Source organism: Eptatretus burgeri, unplaced genomic scaffold, assembly GCF_056783735.1.
Source record: "Eptatretus burgeri isolate ZD-2024b unplaced genomic scaffold, Ebu_testis_v1 Ebu_testis_scaffold_309, whole genome shotgun sequence".
Lineage (NCBI taxonomy): Eukaryota > Metazoa > Chordata > Myxini > Myxiniformes > Myxinidae > Eptatretus > Eptatretus burgeri.
The window spans coordinates 26,750-51,908 of NW_028222258.1; the positions used below are offsets into that span (position 1 = coordinate 26,750).

Consider the following 25,159-nt stretch of genomic DNA (forward strand, 5'->3'; position numbering starts at 1 on the left):
TAGAGAACCACCTCAATGCCGTCGATGCTGGCATTTCACTCAGGCTTACTGGCAGGGACTTCAAGCATCCATCAAACTTCTCGACTGGTCTTCAATCTCGACTTTCTCCGACATGAACTCGTTCTGGGAATTCTTTCAAAGGAATTTTGTCTCCCTCATGCACAGACTTATCCCATCTCGTCTTCAGTTGTCCTACCCTTCCTCCCACCCATGGTACACTGAAGCTTGTGGTGAGGCAGTTGTCCTAAAACAACTTGCCTTTGCCTAATGGAAGGCAAATCCAACTGATGGCAATCTCAGTTCCTTCCACAAAGCTCGGCACAAGTGTGTCTACCATCAGGAGAGCCAGAAAACAACGTCTTTCTGATCTCAAGTCTGAACTCTCAAACCTCTCTCCCTCCTTCAAATCCTGGTGGCACCGAGATAAGTCTGTTTCTGGTGTATGTTCCTCCTCCATCCCCTCCCTCAACTCAAATGGCCACATTGCTGATACCGCACGTGAAAAGGCTGAATGCCGAAACTCCATGTTTGCTTCTAAATCTTGTGTCCCAAACCAATCGCTTTCTGCACCCACCTTACCCAGCCACACCCAAATGTTCCTGGACTCTGTGTCCTTGTCTGCCATATCCCTGGACATATCACGTGCTTTTTACATGGTCTGGCACCCTGCACTGCTCACCAAACTCACTTCCTATGATATCCAAGGCCATCTCCACTCATGGCTCGCAGACTTCCTCTCCTGTCGCAGTCACCGTGTGGCCCTCAATGGAGTTCTTTCATCCCCTCTTCCTGTCCAGGCCGGAGTTCCTCAAGGCAGTGTTCTGGGCCCTGTTCTTTTTCTGGTTTTCATCAATGATCTCTGCGACTCTGGAAAATCCTCTTTATCTCTTTGCTGATGACTCCACCCTCTGCCGTACCATCTCTCACCCCTAAGACCCGCAAACAGTAGCTTCTTCGCTCACTGCAGATATCGATAAAATCATAAGCTGGTCCAACACGTGGAACATGTCTTTCAATCCGGGCAAATCTCACACTCTCACGATGTCTCTCCGAAAGGACCCTCTGGAACCCCCCCCCGCCCCATCGACTTTCTCAACAGTACTCTTGAAAAAGTCCTTTCACTCAAACTTCGGGGTCTCACTATCTGCCATGATCTTTCCTTGGAAAGCCATACTTTCAAGCTGGCCGCCAAAGCCAGTCGCCGACTGGGAATCCTCCGTCGTGCAAATCCCTTACTTGGCACACCTGAGCTCCTGACCACATACAAAACTTTCAACCATAGCTTGATGGAGTACTGCTCTCCCAATCGGGCTGGTGCTCCTGCCTCACACCTCTCTCAGCTTCACGCTGTGGAAAACAAGGCATTTAGGATCACTGGTGTCTCCAGCGATGAGGCTGTCTTTGGGTCTCTCACTCTTTAACTGCAGGCAGGTCGGTGGTCTTTCTGTCTTCTACCGTCTCCTCTCCGGTCTCTCACCCCCCCCACCCCCTGCTCTGACCACAATATGTCCCCCCATATTTCCGGAGGGCGCTCAAGGTGCGCCAGCAACTCCCTTCTGGTAATAATACCAAAATCACTGCTCACCTTCACTCTTTCATTCCTCTTTTTCCCCGCCTTCGAAACAAACTCACACTCTCTTCAATCCCACTCCTACATCCAGGTCTTCAAAACAGCTGTTCACCACCATCTTTTATCTTCCCTCATCCAAAACCATGATGTTTTCTTCCCCCCGTTAATCCACCCCAAACCCACCTCCTTCAAATCCCCTGCTTTCCTTCCTGAAAGTTCCTGTAGTTATGAGGACCCGAAAGTTCCTGTAGTGTCCATATTGTTCACCCCGTGTTCCCTGCCCCATCCCTCTTCCTTCCACAGATCTAATGTCTCCATCCCCGCTGTTTTGTGCTTCCCTTTCCCGCCCCTCTTGTCTCCTGCTCCCCTTGTTTTACATTCTGTGTGTTTGCTCTTGTTCGAGCGTTAACATGGTATCATAAAAAAGGACAATTCGTACGTATTGACGTTTGAACTGTCATTTCCAAGACTCGATCACTTCATGATGGAGGTTGAACCATTCCAGGCTACATCATCCTCCACAGGCCCAGGAAGCTACCACACACATCGGGTTAGTGGGAATTAGTAAACTGCGGGATTTCCCTTCATTGGTGACCCTGACATGATCTTTCACGGTGTACGAGGATCCTTGTCTCTTTCACTTGTATCAGTTGTGAGCGACAAGGTACGTCCATTTTGGCCGAATGATCCAGCTATTCGGTTTGTGTAGGTCGAGGCTCAATTCCTCATGGGAGTCACGACCACCCGAGAGACCGTTTCTCCCAACGTTGTGGTCTCACATCACCCTGAATATGCCGAAGAGGTTTGTGACTTTCTCGTCGAATCACTCATGAGCGATCCGTACGAGGCGTTGAAGGAGGAACTGATACGCTGAACCTCAACATCCGAACAAAAGCACCCAAACCAACACCGATGTTCTCTGAGGAACTGCGTGACTGGAAACCACCACAGTTACTTCGCAGGATGAGGAAGCTCTTTAAATAACGAGACAACACCAATGAGAATATTTCCAAACAACTTTTCCTCCAACGTTTGCTGAGCAGTGCCCAGCTCATCCAAGCATCCACAGGTGATTCGGTGAATATAGAGTAACTTGCCGACCTGGCCGACAAGATCATCGAGGTCACCACCCAAGTTTCCTCCACCATCAGGAAAGATGACACAAAATTCAGTGGGGCAACACTAGCTCCAACCAGCACAGACATCCAATGTCTGCAGGTCGACCCAGTGTATGCTGTCTCTCTCACCTGTCTTCTGAAGGAGGACCGAGGCAGAAACTGGACCCGAGGTGTTCAATGTGGTGCCAGTTGCGAACTGGTCGAGAAGTGGACCCGAGATCCTGCACCAGATGATGAGGCAGATTTCCAGGGTGCTCCATCCAGGTTCGGGCCTCCAGCTTTCTTGCAGCAAGCCTGTGGGAACACCAACTCTGATGGTACCCTCGAGCAGGCTCTTCAGAACCAGCAACAACCCCTCAGCCTGAAAGAACCTCCAATAACCCACACATCCCCCATCCAGCAGTCGCAGCACGTACATTCTCACGATGCACTGATTTTTGTGGAACATTTCAGGATCGGCTTCGTTCTCCGCTCCTTGGTAATTGTTTTACGTACTTTTTTTGTGACATATTTGGTGGCCCTCTTCTCCTCCAAGGTATTTTTTAAGATCCTTTGTTTTCAGGCTCATTTGGATGTCGTCGGAGTACCGTTTCACAAGTTTGAGTTCCATCACTTTTTCATCGTTTGGTGCAAAGAGTTTTAGATCATTTGTGTGTGTTTATCAATGTTCACAGAGTCTGTGACCACGATAACTGTGACTCGACAACACAAACACCGATGTGGTAACGAGCATGGTGTCAATCGCTCATTTATTTATTTCTGGCTGTGCGGTACTCGACGAGGATTGCTGTACTGTATTCGAGAGGGATGACCGTACGCCTACAGAAGAAAATACCAGTTGGGTCAGGGAGGTGTGCACACCTGCTTTTAAAAATCAACTGCAAACAAAAGATACCAAAGGTCGTTCAAGAGATATTTATTCAACACTTAACAGGTAACCTTCATCCCACAGTAACATCTGGGCAACCTGGGGTCTTTCAGACCCCACCTCGGGAAAATAATTTCAGAAAAAAACTTCGAATAATTTTATGACAATCACATTATGTAAATATAAAATTGAAATCGTTTACCATAGTTTAAGACTAAAACTACAGTAATGTTCTCTTCATAAGTATTTTTTATTTTTTTTACAAGAAGCATGTTTTGAGAAAAAAAAATGTGCCTTTAAAAATTTTGTTTTTTTGAAAAGCCCAGGTTACCTTAGGGTCTTCAAAACCCCAGGTTACCTTAGTGTCCTCAAAACCCCAGGTTACCAATGAAGGCTTAAAATTAATTTATTTTGAAGAAAACAAAACCCAGGTTACCTTGGGGTCCTAAAAAACCCCAGGTTACCTATGAAGGGTGAAAATTCATTTATTTTGTTGAAAAAAAAAACCCAGGTTACTTGAGGGTCCTCAAAACCCCAGGTTTCCTTTGAAGGTTTAAAATAAATTTATTTTGTTGAAAAAAACCCAGGTTACTTGAGGGTCCTCAAAACCCCAGGTTAACCCCGGCCAAGACTCAGCAAGACGTCTCAATCGCACAATGGCCGCGTAGATACTTACTCCAGCGATGAGTGATGGGCGTATTGCGGCAAATCTGACGTCTGTGGTCGGGTTGGACCATAAACATGATGAAAAAGGATTAATACGAGTGACTGGTTTTTTGTAAACCATGTCGAGGCTCATGTTACCTATGAAGGCTTAAAAATAATTAATTTTGTAGAAAAAAAACTCAGGTTACCTTGGGGTCCTCGAAACCCCAGGTTACCTGTGAAGGCTTAAAATAAATTTATTTTGTTGAAAAAAAAACCAGCTTACCTTCGGGTCCTCAAAACCCCAGGTTACCGATGAAGGCTAAAAATTAATTTATTTTGTCCAAAAAAAAAAAACAGGTTACCTTGGGGTCCTCAAAACCCCAGATTACCGATGAAGGGTTATATATAAATTAATTTTGTCGAAAAAAAACCCAGGTTACCTTGGGGTCCTCAAAACCCCAGATTACCTTTGAAGGGTTAAAATTAATTTATTTTGTAGAAAAAAAACCCAGGTTACCTTGGGGTCCTCAAAACCCCAGGTTACCTCTGAAGGGTTAAAATTAATTTATTTTGTTGAAAAAAACCCAAGTTACCTTGGGGTCCTCAAAACAGAAGGTTACCTCTGAAGGGTTAAAATTTATTAATGCTAAGGAAAAAAAAACAGGTTACCTTGGGGTCCTCAAAACCTCAGGTTACCTTTGAAGGATAAAGACACAGTCCAACAAATAATACACTTAAATTTGTCAAACATGGAAAATATGAAAAACCACAATAAAAGGTCAAACGTGTAAAACATGAAACGGAGTGAACTGAACTCGGACAACACAAAGAACGTCTGTTGGGGGTGATAGCACGTCACGTGTCTGATTCTTGTCTGTGAGAGAATCCAGGTGTGTTGGGGCTTTGCACACCCAAAATCGAAATCGTTCCGTCTCTCGTCGTACGCAGGTCTCATCCGTAAAAACAACACAAAAGTCATGTCGGTGTCTATTTCTTTTCTGGCGTCATCCTCGGGAACTTAGTGGGGGGGTCTTCTCCAGAGGGGGGATCCCTTTCATGAGATGGCTGGGGACATTTCTGGAGAACGTCTTGCAACTCCTCTTGGCACGTCCGCACAAATTCCTGGGGAAGAGATCCAGGAGCAGAGATGAGGGTATCATCATTGATGATAATTAAATGATAAAATGTGGAAATGAAGATTCAGGATGACTTTAAGGGGATTCCATTGCACATGTAATGTCTCACAGGAGTGCTGTTGATGATTGATGTGATCTTATCCAGTGATGTGGGGAACCCTGGCCAAGACTCAGCAAGACGTCTCATTCGCACGATGGCCGCGTAGATACTTACTCCAGCTACGGTTAGGAGATCTGTGGAAGGGAGAGGGATAGGGAACGAAGTAAACAAGATGGAACTACATGGACTTTCAGGAAGGAAAGCAGGGAATTTGAAGGGAGGTCGGTTTGGGGTGGATTAATGGGGGTAGAAAAGATCGTGGTTTTGGATGGGGGATGATAAGAGGTGGTGGTGAACAATTGTTTTGAAGACCTGGAGGGAAGAGAGGGATTGAAGAGAGTGTGGGAGTTTGTTCCAGAGGTTGAAAAATAGCTCCGCAAAGCGGGCGTAACCCCTCAGCCCATGCATTGTAAAAGGAAGCAGTGATATCACGATGATGCAGTCAGTTAGAGCACGTTGGACGTCATATCGAAAATCAATCACACTTCAAGATGGCTACCGTGGCGGCTCGTGAAAATCGCAGCGCCCATTTTCGAAAGGAACCTTCCTCGACTCAACTCCAACACACACACTGCAAAAATGCATTTCATCGGACAAGACAAGCCGTTCTCGAAATTGACGAAAACCAATTTCAAGACGACTGCCGTGGCGGCCACACTGAAAATCGCAGCGCGCCCATTTTCGAAAGGAACCTTCCTCTACTCAACCCCAACACACCCTGCAACAAGGCGTTCTCCTCGAAATCGACGGAAACGAATTTCAAGATGGCTGCCATAGAGGCCACATTGAAAATCACAGCGTGCCCATTTTTGGAAAGAACCTTCCTCGACTCAACTCCAACATACCCTGCAAAAATGGATTTAATCGGACAAGGCATTCTCCTCGAAATTGCCGGAAAGCAAAATTTGACAGACGCCCGGACAACGCCTGTGACGACAACACCCCTTTTTCAGCCCAATTCGGACTGAGGGGTAAAAAGAGGAGTGAAAGAATGAAGGTGAGCAGTGATTCTTGATTTTGGCAGTTTCACCAGAAGGGGTTTTTTTGCGGACCTTGAGCGCCCTGTGGAAATATAGGGGGGCAGAGTACATAGAGAGCAGAGGGGTGGGGGGCAAGGCCAGAGAGAAGACGGTAGAAGACAGAAAGACCACTGACCTGCCTCCGGTGAGAGGGTGAGAGACCCAAAGACTCAGTTTTGTCACGAGAGATACCAGATGACCTTAAAAGCCTTGGTTTCCACAGCGTGAAGTCGAGCAAGGTGTGAGGCAGGAGCAAAACCCCAGAGGGGAGGGCAGTACTCCATCAGATTGTGGATGAAAGCTTTGTAAGTGGTCAGGAGCTCAGGTGTGCCGAGAAAGGACTTTGCACGACGTATGATGCCGAGACGGCAACTGGCTTTGGAGGCCAGCTTGGAGATGCGGCTTTCCCAGGAAAGACCGTGGCAGATAGTGAGACCCAGAAGCTTGAATGAAAGGTCTTCTTCAAGGGGATTGTTCAGATAGTCTATTAGGGAGGGTGGGGGGGGCGAGGGGGGTTCCAGACAGTCCTTTCGGAGAGACATGGTGAGCGTGTGAGATTTGTTAGGATTGAAAGACAAATTCCAAGTGCTTGACCAGCTTGTGATTTTATCCAGGTCTGCAGAGAGTGCAGAAGCTGCTGCTTGCCGATCAGAGGGATGAGAGATGGTACAGCAGAGGGTGGAGTCATCAGCAAAGAGATAAAGAAGATTTTCCAGAGAGTTGGAGAGATCATTGATGAAAACCAGAAAAAGAACAGGGCCCAGAGCACTGCCTTGAGGAACTCCAGCCTGGATGGGAAGAGGAGATGAAAGAATTCCATTCAGAGCCATGGGTTGACTGTGACAGGAGAGGAAGTTTGCGAGCCATGAGTGGAGATTGCCTTGGATACCATAGGAAGAGTTTGTTGAGCAGGACAGGTTAACAGACCATATCGAAGGCTCGCGATATGTCGAGGGAGATGGCTCTTATCTCATGTTTGGCATTTTGGATCTCCATCCATTGTTGGGAAAGCAGAAAGCAGCATGTCCAGGGTTGGGTGACCTGGTCGAAATCAAGTTCATAATCGGAAATGAAGCCATTGGAGAAGAGGAAGGATTTGATGTTGGATGCGATGATGGATTCCATAACCTTGCTGATGAGTGAGAGAAGGCTGATTCGTCTGCAGCTGCAGGGATCGGTTTTTGCACCTTTTTTATGCAATTCGGACGCCTCGTGGCAAATCTTCGGTCTCTGGGGGGGTTGGACCATAAAAAGGATAAAAAACGATTAACACGAGTGTTTAACTGTTCGGACGTCTTGTTGCAAATCTTCGGTCTACGGTCAGGTCGCACCATAAACATGATTTTTTAAAAAACCATAAACACGAGTATTTAACAGTCATTGAACATTGAAATACGCTCATCATGTGGACATATCTCATCCACATCATGTGGACACGTGTTTCATTGTTAATATATGATCGGACATATCTCAAGATGCTGGGATCCCAATTACCATGATGACTTGTTCATTGTCTCTTGGTGTCCTTATCATTCACTTGAAAGCAAAAAGAGACCTCACTTTACTGCTGTGGCTGACCGATGGGGGAAGTGTGGTCTTTGGAGACCCTGGACCTTACTATAAGTCGAGAGTGGACCATATCTCCAAACTCACCTCGAAGGCTGGCCACCCTTGGAATTGTCCACCCAGACAGGTCAATTATGGACTGTGCATGGTTCGTTACCATGAACGAGATCGTCATTTGACGTACCATAGAGTATGTAGGCATCCCCACAAGGGCCGAGTGCAGCAGCTTCCCATCTTGCTCTCCTCGAGGTGAGTGTGGTGTCCGAGGTGCAGTGAGACACGGGACGTGAGAGTGTAGTCGTAACTCTGCTTTATTGCGTACTCGGATGTACACCACTCCGAGCCTCCAGCGGGCGCGTAAGAATATATGAACCCCGAACCACGTGACTATTATCATAAGCACTCCACGCCCCTCAGCGTTCGTGTCCAGACACCACAGTCGAGTCCAAACTTTTATGAGTTTTTGGTATCTCTTGGCAGGAGGCCAACGCCCAAGGACTGCTTCTCATCCATCTCAGGCATGTTCGTTGTTGGACTCTTACTTTGCTAGCTCCTCACTTCTGGCCGAACCTCACCCACCCTCTCTCATCTGCAAAGGTTCCCTGTCCTTACAGGTTTCTCGCATTCTGCCAGGAACGCACACCTGGTTAACCTCATCAGGTCTTCGTCAGATGTTCACCGTCTTTCATGGTCATCCTGCTTTTCTCTCACCTGTGGAACTCCCTGTGTCCATTGTTTTTTGCTGTAACGTCCAATCTCCCAAGACCGCTGCCCATCGGCACCTCATGCTTTCTATGATACCCACTCGCATTCTCCCTTGTCCCCTTTTTTACCCCAATGCCACTCCGCTTCTCATTCTGTCATGTTTGTCCATGTATTGTCCACCTGTGTCCCTCAACCCCTCAGTTGATCTGTTATTTTGGGATCTCCATGATCATTGACTTCTGTAATGACTAAAAAGCGTTGAGTTTTTGACTTCAGGTCAACACAGAACACCCACCAGTGATGCTTTTCTTTGCAAAGGTCTCAGCATGCTTGCGGACCTTTGGCAAATCATCGGATGGGATGACCAGGTGATGCAGTATATGCTGCATGAAGTCACTCGCTGTAATGACCACCAACTTCCAATCCAGGGAATTAAGGACCTCGTTCTCCATTGTCTGCGGGGTGGAGATGAGAGTGGGGCAGATTAGTGAACAGATCAACAGCATCAAGTATTTCCACAGGGCACTCAAGGACAACCACCAAAAAAACCCATTCTGGTGAAACTGCCAAAATCAAGAATCACTGCTCACCTTCACTCTTTCATTGCTGTTTTTTCTCAACCTCTGGAACAAACTCCTACACTCTCTTCAATCCCACTCCTCTCTCCAAGTCTTCTGAACAACTGTTCACCACCATCTCAAATCTTCCCCATCCAAAATATTGATCTTTTTACCCCCGTTAATACACCCCAAACCCACCTCCTTCAAATTCCCTGTTTTATGTCCTGAAAGTCCCTGTAGTACCATCTTGTTTACCCCGTTTTCCCCACCCCATCCCTCTCCCTTCCACAGATCTCCTATTGTCTTTGTTCCCCACGATTTTGTGCTTCTCTCTCCTGCCTTGTTATATGTGCTGTGTATTAGCTCTTACATGAGCCTCGACATGAGCAAAATCGCCCAACAACACGATGGTCATCAAACCTACATATTCAGATCCCTGACAACATCAGACACAACTGAAAACTGCCTTTCTGGTGAAGTGGTTCCAGGAGCATTTTCAAGCTAACCGAGGAGTCATGGCATCCCTGAGGTGCTGCACCCTCCCGCTCCAGCCCATGTGCAAACAAGCATCAGTTTTGTGATTGTTTTTGTTAAATCCAATGAATCAGAGCAGGCCGCGCTTCTGGTCTTTCCAAGGCTGAAATGGTTTCCCCTCTTGCACTGAGGCAGTCGGATGGGTCACAGCATCAAACTGACTGCACTTGGTGTCAGCACCAGCAGAGGGGAAATAATCCCTCGACAAGTCAATTCCAATTTACCAATCCTGAAAGGTGCGAAATGATACAAATCCATCACCACTTTGTCAAAGTTACAATGGCGAAATTGAGGTGGTCAGACAGGGTGCCAAGTCGAACAATGAACCCAAAGGTCATCCATTAGAAATGCATGAGCTGATGAAGAATGATGAAAAGTTAACAGGTTGAAAGATATTCATTCTGAGGGTACAAAAGAGGAAATTAAACATCCTAGTGATAAAAACCAACATCGGGCCCGGTGACCCGGCACCACCGAACCCGAGCCCGTCTACTTAGGCAAATCGAAGCACCATTAACCCTCTGGAGGACAAACCGCACCGTTAACTGCTGTCTCTGGGTCAACTTGGGTGTGCAGGCAACCAGCTTTTCCGCAGAGAGAGGATTCGACGTTTGCAGCTTACAAGCCACAAATAAGCAAGCGGCACCAAGTACGTGCAGCTCGTCATCGGGAAGGGTCATGATACACATGCAGTGGTCGTGGTACTTCACCGCTAGACTATAGCGGTCACCATCGCAACACTCATTGTGACACACCTGCAGAAGGCACGAACAACCGTGATCGGGTGGACGGACTCGACCTTGGAGTGAACTTTGACCTTTGAAAAATGGTCATGAATGAGCTGAAAAGCACATCGAAGAAATAAATTTTCTGAGCGATTATAAACACATGAGCGTGGAGTCTGAGCAATCTGAATCTTTTCATTCTGCGTCTTCACAATCTCAGGATTATAAATCCTAAATAAAGCGGCTCGAGGGGGGGATCATGAAGGAAGGGAGAAGTGATGGAAACAAACGTCAGAAGTCAATGGTGGTGGTGGAGGTTTCGTGTCACAGGGAGTTTTCAACATGAAAGGAATATCAGCCTGACTCGGAACAGTGTGAGTCGAATCACGCTGAGTCTAATCAGTGTGAGTCCAATCAGTGTGAGTCTAATAAGTATGAATCTAATCAGTATGAATCTAATCAGTATGAATCTAATCAGTGTGAATCTAATCAGTATGAATCTAATCAGTTTGAATCTAATCAGTGTGAGTCTAATCAGTATGAATCTAATCAGTGTGAGTCTAATCAGTGTGAGTCTAATCAGTATGAATCTAATCAGTGTGAGTCTAATCAGTGTGAGTCTAATCAGTATGAATCTAATCAGTCTGAATCTAATCAGTGTGAGTCTAATCAGTATGAATCTAATCAGTCTGAATCTAATCAGTCTGAATCTAATCAGTATGAATCTAATCAGTATGAATCTAATCAGTCTGAATCTAATCAGTCTGAATCTAATCAGTGTGAGTCTAATCAGTATGAATCTAATCAGTATGAATCTAATCAGTCTGAATCTAATCAGTGTGAGTCTAATCAGTATGAATCTAATCAGTCTGAATCTAATCAGTCTGAATCTAATCAGTATGAATCTAATCAGTATGAATCTAATCAGTCTGAATCTAATCAGTCTGAATCTAATCAGTGTGAGTCTAATCAGTATGAATCTAATAAGTCTGAATCTAATCAGTCTGAATCTAATCAGTGTGAATCTAATCAGTCTGAATCTAATCAGTATGAATCTAATCAGTCTGAATCCAATCAGTCTGAATCTAATCAGTGTGAGTCTAATCAGTATGAATCTAATCAGTATGAATCTAATCAGTCTGAATCTAATCAGTCTGAATCTAATCAGTGTGAGTCTAATCAGTATGAATCTAATCAGTCTGAATCTAATCAGTGTGAGTCTAATCAGTATGAATCTAATCAGTCTGAATCTAATCAGTATGAATCTAATCAGTATGAATCTAATCAGTCTGAATCTAATCAGTCTGAATCTAATCAGTGTGAGTCTAATCAGTATGAATCTAATCAGTCTGAATCTAATCAGTATGAATCTAATCAGTCTGAATCTAATCAGTGTGAGTCTAATCAGTATGAGTCTAATCAGTGTGAGACTAATCAGTATGAGTCTAATCAGTATGAGTATAATCAGTATGAGTCTAATCAGTATGAGTCTAATCAGTGTGAGACTAATCAGTATGAGTCTAATCAGTGTGAGACTAATCAGTATGAGTCTAATCAGTATGAATCTAATCAGTCTGAATCTAATCAGTGTGAATCTCATCAGTATGAATCTAATCAGTCTGAATCTAATCAGTCTGAGTCTAATCAGTATGAATCTAATCAGTCTGAATCTAATCAGTGTGAATCTAATCAGTATGAATCTAATCAGTCTGAATCTAATCAGTATGAATCTAATCAGTATGAATCTAATCAGTCTGAATCTAATCAGTCTGAATCTAATCAGTGTGAGTCTAATCAGTATGAATCTAATCAGTCTGAATCTAATCAGTATGAATCTAATCAGTCTGAATCTAATCAGTCTGAATCTAATCAGTGTGTCTAATCAGTATGAATCTAATCAGTCTGAATCTAATCAGTGTGAGTCTAATCAGTATGAATCTAATCAGTCTGAATCTAATCAGTATGAATCTAATCAGTCTGAATCTAATCAGCATGAATCTAATCAGTATGAATCTAATCAGTGTGAGTCTAATCAGTATGAGTCTAATCAGTGTGAGTCTAATCAGTGTGAGACTAATCAGTGTGAGTCTCATCAGTATGAGTCTATTCAGTATGAGTCTAATCAGTGTGAGACTAATCAGTGTGAGACTAATCAGTATGAGTCTAATCAGTATGAGTCTAATCAGTATGAGTCTAATCAGTATGAGTCTAATCAGTGTGAGACTAATCAGTATGAGTCTAATCAGTGTGAGTCTAATCAGTGTGAGACTAATCAGTATGAGTCTAATCAGTATGAGTCTAATCAGTATGAGTCTAATCAGTGTGAGACTAATCAGTATGAGTCTCATCAGTATGAGTCTAATCAGTGTGAGACTAATCAGTGTGAGTCTAATCAGTGTGAGACTAATCAGTATGAGTCTCATCAGTATGAGTCTAATCAGTGTGAGACTAATCATTATGATTCTAATCAGTGTGAGACTAATCAGTGTGAGTCTCATCAGTATGAGTCTATTCAGTATGAGTCTAATCAGTGTGAGACTAATCAGTGTGAGCAGTCTGTGAGAGATGGAGTGAGAGGTTGGTAGACGGAGATTGCTGAAGGCTTGTTCTAACTGCCTTGTCCTGCACCGTCCTTACACCCACAGTCCAGTCATCCCGTCTGTCTGAGCCTGTTCTTAAGGCCTTGTCCCCTCATATTTTACTCCCCAACCCCCCCCCCCCCCGCCGTTGATGACGTTCATCATTCCCATGAGGGTGAACCACCTGTACTCACGTCCAACATCCAGACGACGACCTTGTCACACAGCCTTGATCTGATTGCACGTCTTGCAGGATCGGGTCGTACGCGGCAGGGACCGACGTTGCATCCTCCTCGGGGCATCGACATCGACATGCATCTCCGTGCGATCCTCGGGCCTCGTCGGCGATGAACCAAGTGGTACAAACTTACCTGTCGGGGACCGAGTCACAAATTACCTGAGAGGGGAAAACGTCATGGTTTACCTTATTATTGTTCCCCACCAGAAAAACGTCATGATTTACCTTATTATTGTTCCCCACCAGGAAAACGTCATGATTTACCTTATTATTGTTCCCCACCAGAAAAACGTCATGATTTACCTTATTATTGTTCTCCCCCAGGTGTACACCAAGGTTATTTGTTTTTATTAATTGGTGTTAAACTTGAATAATCAATCAGTTTGTGTTAAAATTATTCAATTTGAGAACCGAACCGTTTCTTTCCGGTGACTGAACTCCGTGGGAAAAGCGCCAAGTCACGTCGTCTTGTGATTGGTCGATTCGAGATTATTTATTTCGCCGATGTTGAAATAAATATTAATTTTATTCTTGTTCGATTCGAAGATGATTGTTTCTTGGTTTACGTGTAAGTTCTTGTGTCCTAAATGGAAATTATTTGATTTTAAACGAAAGTGTTTTGTTCCTTTGTGTTGGAAAGGCAACGTGAGCCTTGATAAGGACGTCCTGTGATTGGTCCATTCGAGTCGCGTGATCAGGGTGCGTCACACTTACAGTACCTGGACAAAGTGTGCACACCTTCCCTTTCAAAGTTTTCACCTTTGTTTCCTTGTAGCCCGGAATTAAATATTGCACTTTACCTTGAGGACGTGTCCATGACAACGGCAGCTCCATCGAACCATCGACTCAAACCGTCATGAATAACCGATTTTAACGTGCTGCACTGCGTTTCCTAGCAACCGGCAACAAACTATTTTAATAATAATTCATAATGTGTTTGATAAATAATATTTATTTGTTGTATTTTATTAATGGAGATGAACATTTGTGGAGAACGTGTGTGTATGGTGAGGGTTTCCTCGTTTCGATATCGAGCTTGGAGTGACCGGTTTACTATTCCGCAGGTGTGTTGGGATACCTGCCGGTACTGCTGGTTGGTTTCAGGCTTTGAGCCTTGTTTCTCAGGGCCAGGTGTGTTTTCATGATCAGCCTCGTTCTTTACTTCTCGGTGATTGTTTTTCCCATTTGTTGGTGACATATTTGGTGACCCTCTTCCTCTCCGTGGTGTTTGTACGAAGCTTCGTTTTTCTCCATCCCGTGTTGTTGCGTCGAGGTCATTGTTGGCGTTGTCCGTTTTTATCGGTTCAAAGAGGATGAATGTGCGCTTGGCACACTTATCGAGGGGAAATTCCGTTCCGATGTCGTCGGGAGTAGGAGACGTTTGTGGGGAAGTGCGTCATCCGCAAGTCCAGAAGGGAGGCTTTCTCATCGACGGAAATCCACGTGGGAAAGTTCACGGATTGCATCAGTCCCGTGACGTCACAGAAGTCCTTTGTTGAAGAGCCGTGGCTGGTGAGAGGGAGGTACCAACGCCCAGCCAATTTGCACGCTGACAATTTACATCACCACGTACGAGTAAGAGAGAGTCGGGATGAGTGTTTAAAGGTTTGTCCACGTTGTCTGAGAGAGATAGAGATGGAGAGTCATCACCGTACAACACCAACACACAGACAAATATGAGGTGGGAGCGGAGGGGAAGTCACAGCCACAGGTACTCCTGGGGGCTGTGAAGTGTAAGGTCAGGGGACGATAGCCGGGGAGATACGTTAAGGAGTCAGGGATGCCCTCTACACATGGTGTTGGCTTAATAGTTCGGGTGGTGGGCTTTGGATCCGAAGGTCTTGAGAATGTTGTCGGAGTACCGTTTCACTCATTTCAGTTGTTTTCCCAAGTTTTCGTCGTTTGGTGCAAAGAGTTTGAGATCATCCATTATACAGTAGATGTGTCACCTTTCCTGTCTCTTTGGACGTTCTCTTATTGGACATATGTGTGTGTGCGTGTCGATGTGTGTGTGCGTGTAGATGTTTTTTTGTAAAACCAAGCGTAAGTTATTGTCACCTGTGACATCGCATTGGGTGCAGCCAAGGTTGATTGGGATATTTGAGAGTGCAACAAAAGGAACATGAGTCTCCCTACACGTGTGCAGCATCTTTTGAGCTGAATGGTACCGTTTGGATGGCTACCTATACAAAACCTCTCCCTCCGTGTCCTGGATAGTTCTTTCCTGACGTTGTTCTTCAAACGAAATCATTGACCATATTTGCTGAATTCCAAATGGGACAATTGTTCGTTAATTGTTTATTGTTTTCTTGCCCTTCTTGGCTTTGGAATTCGGAACGAGAATCTCACTTCCATAGTGTTGGCTTTCAATTCACCAACGGACGTGCTAACGGAAGACTAAAACGCTTGCAGAATTCCCCTGGGAACTCGGGCTGTTGCTATGGTGATATTTGTTTCCTCGAGATTCCTGGCTGTCACAATAACCCTTTATGTGTCGCACCATTCCTTGTTGCCATGTGAGCAAATTGAAATGATTTTGATTTTTTTTTTCATGCCAACCCTCAGCGACTCCATTCCTTTTATTTATTTCTCACCTCCACTCCTTCAGTTGTGTCCTCCTCCGGGAGGCTCCATGCCAAGCTGTAGTGTCATGCATCGTTTCAATTTTTTTCCTCGGTGTGCGGTTTCAGAGACAGTGGTCAAAAGTGTTTATGTTTTTTTCCAACGTGGCTGCCACACCACGTGACCTATGACGTCATAATTATCAATAAGACATTCGACACAAGTGTGTAGTTCTTTGTCATAAGATGGTGTCGTGTTTGATCCCATTTAATTATTTTTTATGACAGTAAGTTGAAGAGCGAATTGTAAATCACAGATCGACTGATTGATGGTGACGGCGACGCGGTCCACGTGACCGGAAGTGACGTGATGTAGTGCGTGGAGAGTCCTGGAGGACGTGGACTTCGGGGAGGGAAAGCCCATGACGTCACAGAGCCAATAGAAGAGACTCGCGATGACTGGTGATACCTTGCATTTGGACTTAAGGTCCAAATTGACAAATGACCTTTGGACAAATGACCCCTGCTCTGACTGCAATATGTACCATACTATTTCCGCAGGGCACTCAAGGTGTGCCAGCAACTCCCTTCTGGTAAAAAATACCAAAATCATGACTCACCTTCACCCTTTCATTCCTCTTCTTTCCCCACCTTTGGAACAAACTCCCACTCTCTTTAATCCCACTCTTACATCCAGGAATTCAAAACAGCTGTTCACCACCATCTTTTATCTTCCCCCCCCCATCCAAAACCATGATGTTTTCTTCCCCCGTTAATCCACCCCAAACCCACCTCCTTCAAATCCCCTGCTTTCCTTCCTGAAAGTACCTGTAGTGTGAGGACCTGAAAGTTCCTGTAGTGTGAGGACCTGAAAGTACCCGTAGTGGAAGGACCTGAAAGCTCCTGTAGTGTGAGGACCTGAAAGTTCCTGTAGTGTGAGGACCTGAAAGTTAGATGGACTTTATATGGACTATCTGTGAGAAAGATTTATATGGACTGTCTGGAAGAAACATCGAGAAAGACTGTCTGTGAGAAACATTTATAGAGACTGTCTGTGAGAAACATTCATATGGACTGTCTGTGAGAAAGATTTATATGGACTGTCTGTAAGAAACATCGAGAAAGACTGTCTGTGAGAAACATTTATGGAGACTGTCTGTGAGAAACATTTATATGGACTGTCTGTGAGAAACATTTATATAGACTGTCTGTGAGAAACATTTATATGGACTGTTTGTGAGAAACATTAATATGGACTGTTTGTGAGAAACATTTATATGGACTGTTTGTGAGAAACATTTATATGGACTGTGAGAAACATTTATGTGGACTGTCTGTGAGAAACATTCATATGGACTGTCTGTGAGAAACATTTATATCGACTGTGAGAAACATTTATGTGGACTGTCTGTGAGAAACATTTATATGGACTATCTGTGAGAAACATTTCTATGGACTGTCTGTGAGAAACATTTATATAGACTGTGAGAAACATTTATGTGGACTGTCTGTGAGAAACATTTATATGGACTATCTGTGAGAAACATTTCTATGGACTGTCTGTGAGAAACATTTATATAGACTGTGAGAAACATTTATGTGGACTGTCTGTGAGGAACATTTTTATGGACTATCTGTGAGAAACATTTCTATGGACTGTCTGTGAGAAACATTTATATAGACTGTCTGTGAGAAACATTTATATGGACTGTCTGTGAGAAACATTTATATAGACTGTCTGTGAGAAACATTTATATAGACTGTCTGTGAGAAACATTTATATGGACTGTTTGTGAGAAACATTTATATGGACTGTTTGTGAGAAACATTAATATGGACTGTTTGTGAGAAACATTTATATGGACTGTGAGAAACATTTATGTGGACTGTCTGTGAGAAACATTTATATGGACTGTCTGTGAGGAACATTTTTATGGACTATCTGTGAGAAACATTTATATGTACTGTCTGTGAGAAACATTTATATAGACTGTCTGTGAGAAACATTTATATGGACTGTCTGTGAGGAACATTTTTATGGACTATATGTGAGAAACATTTATATGGACTGTCTGTGAGAAACATTTATATGTACTGTCTGTGAGAAACATTTATGTGGACTGTCTGTGAGAAACATTTATATGGACTGTCTGTGAGAAATATTTATATGTACTGTCTGTGAGAAACATTTATATGTACTGTCTGTGAGAAACATTTATGTGGACTGTCTGTGAGAAACATTTATATGGACTGTCTGTGAGAAACATTGAAATAGACTGTCTGTGAAAAACATTTATATGGACTGTCTGTGAGAAACATTTATATAGACTGTCTGTGAGAAACATTTATATGGACTGTCTGTGAGAAACATTTATATAGACTGTCTGTGAGAAACATTTATATAGACTGTCTGTGAGAAACATTTATATAGACTGTCTGTGAGAAACATTTATATGGACTGTTTGTGAGAAACATTTATATGGACTGTGAGAAACATTTATATGGACTGTTTGTGAGAAACATTAATATGGACTGTTTGTGAGAAACATTTATATGGACTGTGAGAAACATTTATGTGGACTGTCTGTGAGAAACATTTATATGGACTGTCTGTGAGGAACATTTTTATGGACTATCTGTGAGAAACATTTATATGTACTGTCTGTGAGAAACATTTCTATGGACTGTCTGTGAGAAACATTTATACAGACTGTCTGTGAGAAACATTTATATGGACTGTCTGTGAGGAACATTTTTATGGACTATCTGTGAGAAACATTTATATGGACTGTCTGTGAGAAACATTTATATGTACTGTCTGTGAGAAACATTTATGTGGACTGTCTGTGAGAAACATTTATATGTACTGTCTGTGAGAAACATTTATATGGACTGTCTGTGAGAAATATTTATATGTACTGTCTGTGAGAAACATTTATATGGACTGTCTGTGAGAAACATTGAAATAGACTGTCTGTGAAAAACATTTATGTGGACTGTCTGTGAGGAACATTTATATGGACTATCTGTGAGAAACATTTATATGGACTGTCTGTGAGAAACATTTATATAGACTGTCTGTGAGAAACATTTTCATGCACTGTCTGTGAGAAATATTTAAAAACACTGTCTGTGAGAAACATTCATATGGACTGTCTGTGAGAAATATTTATATCGACTGTCTGTGCGAAACATTTATATGGACTGTCTGTGAGAAACATTTATATAGACTGTCTGTGAGAAACATTTATGTGGACTCTGTGAGAAACATTTATATGGGCTATCTGTGAGGAACATTTTTATGGACTGTCTGTGAGAAACATTTATATGGACTATCTGTGAGAAACATTTATATGGACTGTTTGTGAGGAACATTTTTATGGACTGTTTGTGAGAAACATTTATATGGACTGTTTGTGAGAAACATTAATATGGACTGTTTGTGAGAAACATTTATATGGACTGTTTGTGAGAAACATTTATATGGACTGTTTGTGAGGAACATTTTTATGGACTGTCTGTGAGAAAGATTTATATGGACTGTCTGTAAGAAACATCGAGAAAGACTGTCTGTGAGAAACATTTAAAGAGACTGTCTGTGAGAAACATTTATATGGACTGTCTGTGAGAAACATTTATATAGACTGTCTGTGAGAAACATTTATATGGACTGTTTGTGAGAAACATTAATATGGACTGTTTGTGAGAAACATTTATATGGACTGTTTGTGAGAAACATTTATGTGGACTGTCTGTGAGAAACATTTATATGGACTGTCTGTGAGAAACATTTATATCGACTGTGAGAAACATTTATGTGGACTGTCTGTGAGAAACATTTATATGGACTGTCTGTGAGGAACATTTTTATGGACTATCTGTGAGAAACATTTATATGGACTGTCTGTGAGAAACATTTATATCGACTGTGAGAAACATTTATGTGGACTGTCTGTGAGAAACATTTATATGGACTGTCTGTGAGGAACATTTTTATGGACTATCTGTGAGAAACATTTCTATGGACTGTCTGTGAGAAACATTTATATAGACTGTGAGAAACATTTATGTCGACTGTCTGTGAGAAACATTTATATGGACTATCTGTGAGAAACATTTCTATGGACTGTCTGTGAGAAACATTTATATAGACTGTGAGAAACATTTATGTGGACTGTCTGTGAGGAACATTTTTATGGACTATCTGTGAGAAACATTTCTATGGACTGTCTGTGAGAAACATTTATATAGACTGTCTGTGAGAAACATTTATATGGACTGTCTGTGAGAAACATTTATATAGACTGTCTGTGAGAAACATTTATATAGACTGTCTGTGAGAAACATTTATATGGACTGTTTGTGAGAAACATTTATATGGACTGTTTGTGAGAAACATTAATATGGACTGTTTGTGAGAAACATTTATATGGACTGTGAGACACATTTATGTGGACTCTCTGTGAGAAACATTTATATGGACTGTCTGTGAGGAACATTTTTATGGACTATCTGTGAGAAACATTTATATGTACTGTCTGTGAGAAACATTTATATAGACTGTCTGTGAGAAACATTTATATGGACTATCTGTGAGAAACATTTATATGGACTCTCTGTGAGAAACATTTGTATGGGCTGTCTGTGAGAAACATATATCTGGACTGTTTGTGAGAAACATTTATGTGGACTTTCTGTGTGAAACATTTATATGGGCTTTGTGAGAAACATTTATATGGACTGTCTGTGAGAAAGATTGATATGGACTGTTTGTGAGAAACATTTATATGGACTGTCTGTGAGAAACATTGACATGGACTGTCTGTGAGAAACATTTAGATGAACTATCTGTGAGAAACATTTATATGGTGTCTGAGAGAAACATTTATTTGGACTGTTTGTGAGAAACATTTATATGGACTGTTTGTGAGAAACATTTATATGGACTGTTTGTGAGAAACATTTATATGGACTGTTTGTGAGAAACATTTATGTGGAGTCTGTGAGAAACATTTATATGGACTCTCTGTGAGAAACATATATCTGGACTGTTTGTGAGAAACATTTATGTGGACTTTCTGTGTGAAACATTTATATGGGCTTTGTGAGAAACATTTATATGGACTGTCTGTGAGAAAGATTGATATGGACTGTTTGTGAGAAACATTTATATGGACTGTCTGTGAGAAACATTGACATGGACTGTCTGTGAGAAACATTTATATGAACTATCTGTGAGAAACATTTATATGGTGTCTGAGAGAAACATTTATTTGGACTGTTTGTGAGAAACATTTATATGGACTGTTTGTGAGAAACATTTATATGGACTGTTTGTGAGAAACATTTATATGGACTGTTTGTGAGAAACATTTATGTGGAGTCTGTGAGAAACATTTATATGGACTCTCTGTGAGAAACATATATCTGTACTGTTTGTGAGAAACATTTATGTGGACTTTCTGTGTGAAACATTTATATGGACTCTCTGTGAGAAACATTTATATGGACTGTCTGTGAGAAACATTTATATGGACTCTCTGTGAGAAACATTTATATGGACTGTTTGTGAGAAACATTTATATGGACTATCTGTGAGAAACATTGATATGGACTGTTTGTGAGAAACATTTATATGGACTGTCTGTGAGAAACATATATATGGACTGTTTGTGACAAAGATTTATGTGGACTTTCTGTGTGAAACATTTATATGGACTCTCTGTGAGAAACATTTATATGGACTGTCTGTGAGAAACATTTATATGGACTCTCTGTGAGAAACATTTATATGGACTGTTTGTGAGAAACATTTATATGGACTATCTGTGAGAAACATTGATATGGACTGTTTGTGAGAAACATTTATATGGGCTGTCTGTGAGAAACTTTTATATGAACTATCTGTGAGAAACATTTCTATGGACTGTCTGTGAGAAACTTTTATATGGACTGTCTGTGAGAAAGATTTATATGGACTGTCTATGAGACAGATTTCTATGGACTGTCTGTGAGAAACATTGACATGGACTGTCTGTGAGAAACTTTAATATGGACTGTCTGTGAGAAACATTTATATGGACTGTCTGTGAGAAAGATTGATCTGGACTGTTTGTGAGAAACATTTATATTATATGGACTGTCTGTGAGAAACATTGACATGGACTGTCTGTGAGAAACTTTTATATGGACTGTCTGTGAGAAAGATTTATATGGACTGTCTGTGAGAAACATTTATATGAACTATCTGTGAGAAACATTTATATGGACTGTCTGTGAGAAACATTTATATGGACTGTCTGTGTGAAACATTGACATGGACTGTCTGTGAGAAACTTTTATATGGACTGTCTGTGAGAAAGATTTATATGGACTGTCTGTGAGAAAGATTTCTATGGAGTGCCTGTGAGAAACATTTATATGGACTGTCTGTGAGAAACATTTATATGAACTATCTGTGAGAAACATTTATATGGACTATCTGTGAGAAACATTGATATGGACTGTCTGTGAGAAACATTTATGTGGACTGTCTGTGAGAATGAAACATTTATATGGACTGTCTGTGAGAAACCTTTATTTGGACTGTCTGTGAGAAACATTAATAAAGACTGTCTGTGAGAAACATTTCCATGGACTGTCTGTGAAAAACATTTTCTAGACTGTCTGTGAGAAACATTTATCTGGGTTGTCTGTGAGGAACATTGATATGGGCTGTCTGTGAGAAACATTTATATAGACTGTCTGTGAGAAACATTTATATGGACTGTCTGTGAGAAACATTTGCAGAGACTGTTTGTGAGAAACATTTATATTATTGGACTGTCTGTGAGAAACATTCAAAAAAAACTGTGAGAAACATTTATATGGACTGTCTGTGAGAAACATTTATATGGACTGTCTGTGAGAAACATTAATATGGGCTGTCTGTGAGAAACATTTATATGGACTGTCTGTGAGAAACATTTATATGGACTGTCTGTGAGAAACATTAATATGGGCTGTCTGTGAGAAACATTTATATGGAGTCTGAGAGAAACATTTATTTGGACTGTTTGTGAGAAACATTTATATGGACTGTTTGTGAGAAACATTTATATGGAGTCTGAGAAAAACATTTATTTGGACTGTTTGTGAGAAACATTTATGTGGACTGTTTGTGATAAACATTTATGTGGAGTCTGAGAGAAACATTTATTTGGACTGTTTGTGAGAAACATTTATATGGACTGTTTGTGAGAAACATTTATATGGACTGTTTGTGAGAAACATTTATCTGGACTGTTTGTGAGAAACATTTATATGGACTGTTTGTGAGAAACATTTATGTGGAGTCTGTGAGAAACATTTATATGGACTCTCTGTGAGAAACATTTGTATGGGCTGTCTGTGAGAAACATATATCTGGACTGTTTGTGAGAAACATTTATGTGGACTTTCTGTGTGAAACATTTATATGGGCTTTGTGAGAAACATTTATATGGACTGTCTGTGATAAACATTTATATGGACTGTCTGTGAGAAAGATTTATGTAGACTGTCTGTGAGAATGAAACATTTATATGGACTGTCTGTGAGAAACATTTGTATGGACTGTCTGTGAGAAACATTTATCTGGACTGTCTATGAGAAACATTTTTCTGGACTGTCTGTGAGAAACATTGATATGGATTGTCTGTGAGAAACATTTATATGGACTGTCTGTGAGAAACAATGTTATGGACTGTCTGTGAGAAACATTTATGTGGACTGTCTGTGAGAATGAAACATTTATATGGACTCTCTGTGAGAAACATTAATATAGACTGTCTGTGAGAAACATTTCCATGGACTGTCTGTGAAAAACATTTATATGGGCTGTCTGTGAGAAACATTTATATCGGCTGTTTGTGAGAAACATTTATATAGACTGTCTGTGAGAAACATTTGTATAGACTGTTTGTGAGAAACATTTATATTATTGGACTGTCTGTGAGAAACATTCAAAAAAAACTGTGAGAAACATTTATATGGACTGTTTGTGAGAAACATTTATATGGACTGTCTGTGCGAAACATTTATGTGGACTGTCTGTGCGAAACATTTATGTGGACTGTCTGTGCGAAACATTTATATGGACTGTCTGTGCGAAACATTTATGTGGACTGTTTGTGAGAAACATTTATATGGACTGTCTGTGCGAAACATTTATGTGGACTGTCTGTGTGAAACATTTATATGGACTGTCTGTGCGAAACATTTATGTGGACTGTCTGTGAGAAACATTAATATGGGCTGTCTGTGAGAAACATTTATATGGAGTCTGAGAGAAACATTTATTTGGACTGTTTGTGAGAAACATTTATATGGACTGTTTGTGAGAAACATTTATATGGACTGTTTGTGAGAAACATTTCTATGGACTGTTTGTGATAAACATTTATGTGGAGTCTGAGAGAAACATTTATTTGGACTGTTTGTGAGAAACATTTATATGGACTGTTTGTGAGAAACATTTATATGGACTGTTTGTGAGAAACATTTATATGGACTGTTTGTGAGAAACATTTATGTGGAGTCTGAGAGAAACATTTATTTGGACTGTCTGTGAGAAACATTTATATGGACTGTCTGTGAGAAACATTGATATGGACTCTCTGTGAGAAACATTTATGTGGACTCTCTATGAGAAACATTTATATGAACTATCTGTGAGAAACTTTTATATGAACAATCTGTGAGAAACATTTCTATGGACTGTCTGTGAGAAACTTTTATATGAACTATCTGTGAGAAACATTTCTATGGACTATCTGTGAGAAACATTGATATGGACTGTTTGTGAGAAACATTTATATGGGCTGTCTGTGAGAAACTTTTATATGAACTATCTGTGAGAAACATTTATATGGTGTCTGAGAGAAACATTTATATGGACTGTCTGTGAGAAACATTTATATGGACTGTTTGTGAGAAACATTTATATGGACTGTCTGTGAGAAACATTTATATGGACTGTCTGTGAGAAACATTTATATGGACTGTCTGTGAGAAACATTTATATGGACTGTCTGTGAGAAACATTTATATGGACTGTCTGTGAGAAACATTTATATGGACTGTCTGTGAGAAACATTTATATGGACTGTCTGTGAGAAACATTTATATGGACTGTCTGTGAGAAACATTTATATGGACTGTCTGTGAGAAACATTTATGTGGACTGTTTGTGAGAAACATTTATATGGACTGT

At 41.4% G+C, this 25,159-nt stretch overlaps 1 protein-coding gene across 4 annotated transcripts; it reads right to left on the minus strand.

Annotated features, from left to right (window-relative positions):
• Positions 1-4,825: 4,825 nt before the first annotated feature.
• LOC147007323 (G1/S-specific cyclin-D2-like) lies at positions 4,826-24,779 on the minus strand. 4 transcript variants are annotated; one of them, XM_085867354.1, is made up of 6 exons: positions 13,783-24,779; positions 13,323-13,499; positions 10,364-10,579; positions 9,026-9,185; positions 5,450-5,574; positions 4,826-5,326 (listed from the first exon to the last, which is right to left on the minus strand). In XM_085867354.1, the coding sequence occupies exons 2-6, from the start codon at positions 13,440-13,442 to the stop codon at positions 5,192-5,194; spliced, it is 756 nt and encodes a 251-aa protein (XP_085723480.1). In that variant the 5' UTR covers positions 13,443-13,499; positions 13,783-24,779; the 3' UTR covers positions 4,826-5,191. The 4 variants fall into 4 exon arrangements, with proteins under 4 accessions (XP_085723480.1, XP_085723479.1, XP_085723478.1 ...); XM_085867353.1 differs by having other exon boundaries at positions 13,670-24,779; XM_085867352.1 differs by having other exon boundaries at positions 13,323-13,525; positions 13,783-24,778.
• Positions 24,780-25,159: the final 380 nt, after the last annotated feature.

Coding starts and splice junctions, on each gene's coding strand:
- LOC147007323 (XM_085867354.1), bottom strand. CDS start 13,442: ATGTCGATGTCGATGCCCCGAGGAGGATGCAACGTCGGTCCCTGCCGC. Junction 10,580..13,322: donor TCGTCGTCTGGATGTTGGAC/GTGAGTACAGGT, acceptor TGCCTTCTGCAG/GTGTGTCACAATGAGTGTTG. Junction 9,186..10,363: donor CCCAGAGACAGCAGTTAACG/GTGCGGTTTGTC, acceptor TCCACCCCGCAG/ACAATGGAGAACGAGGTCCT.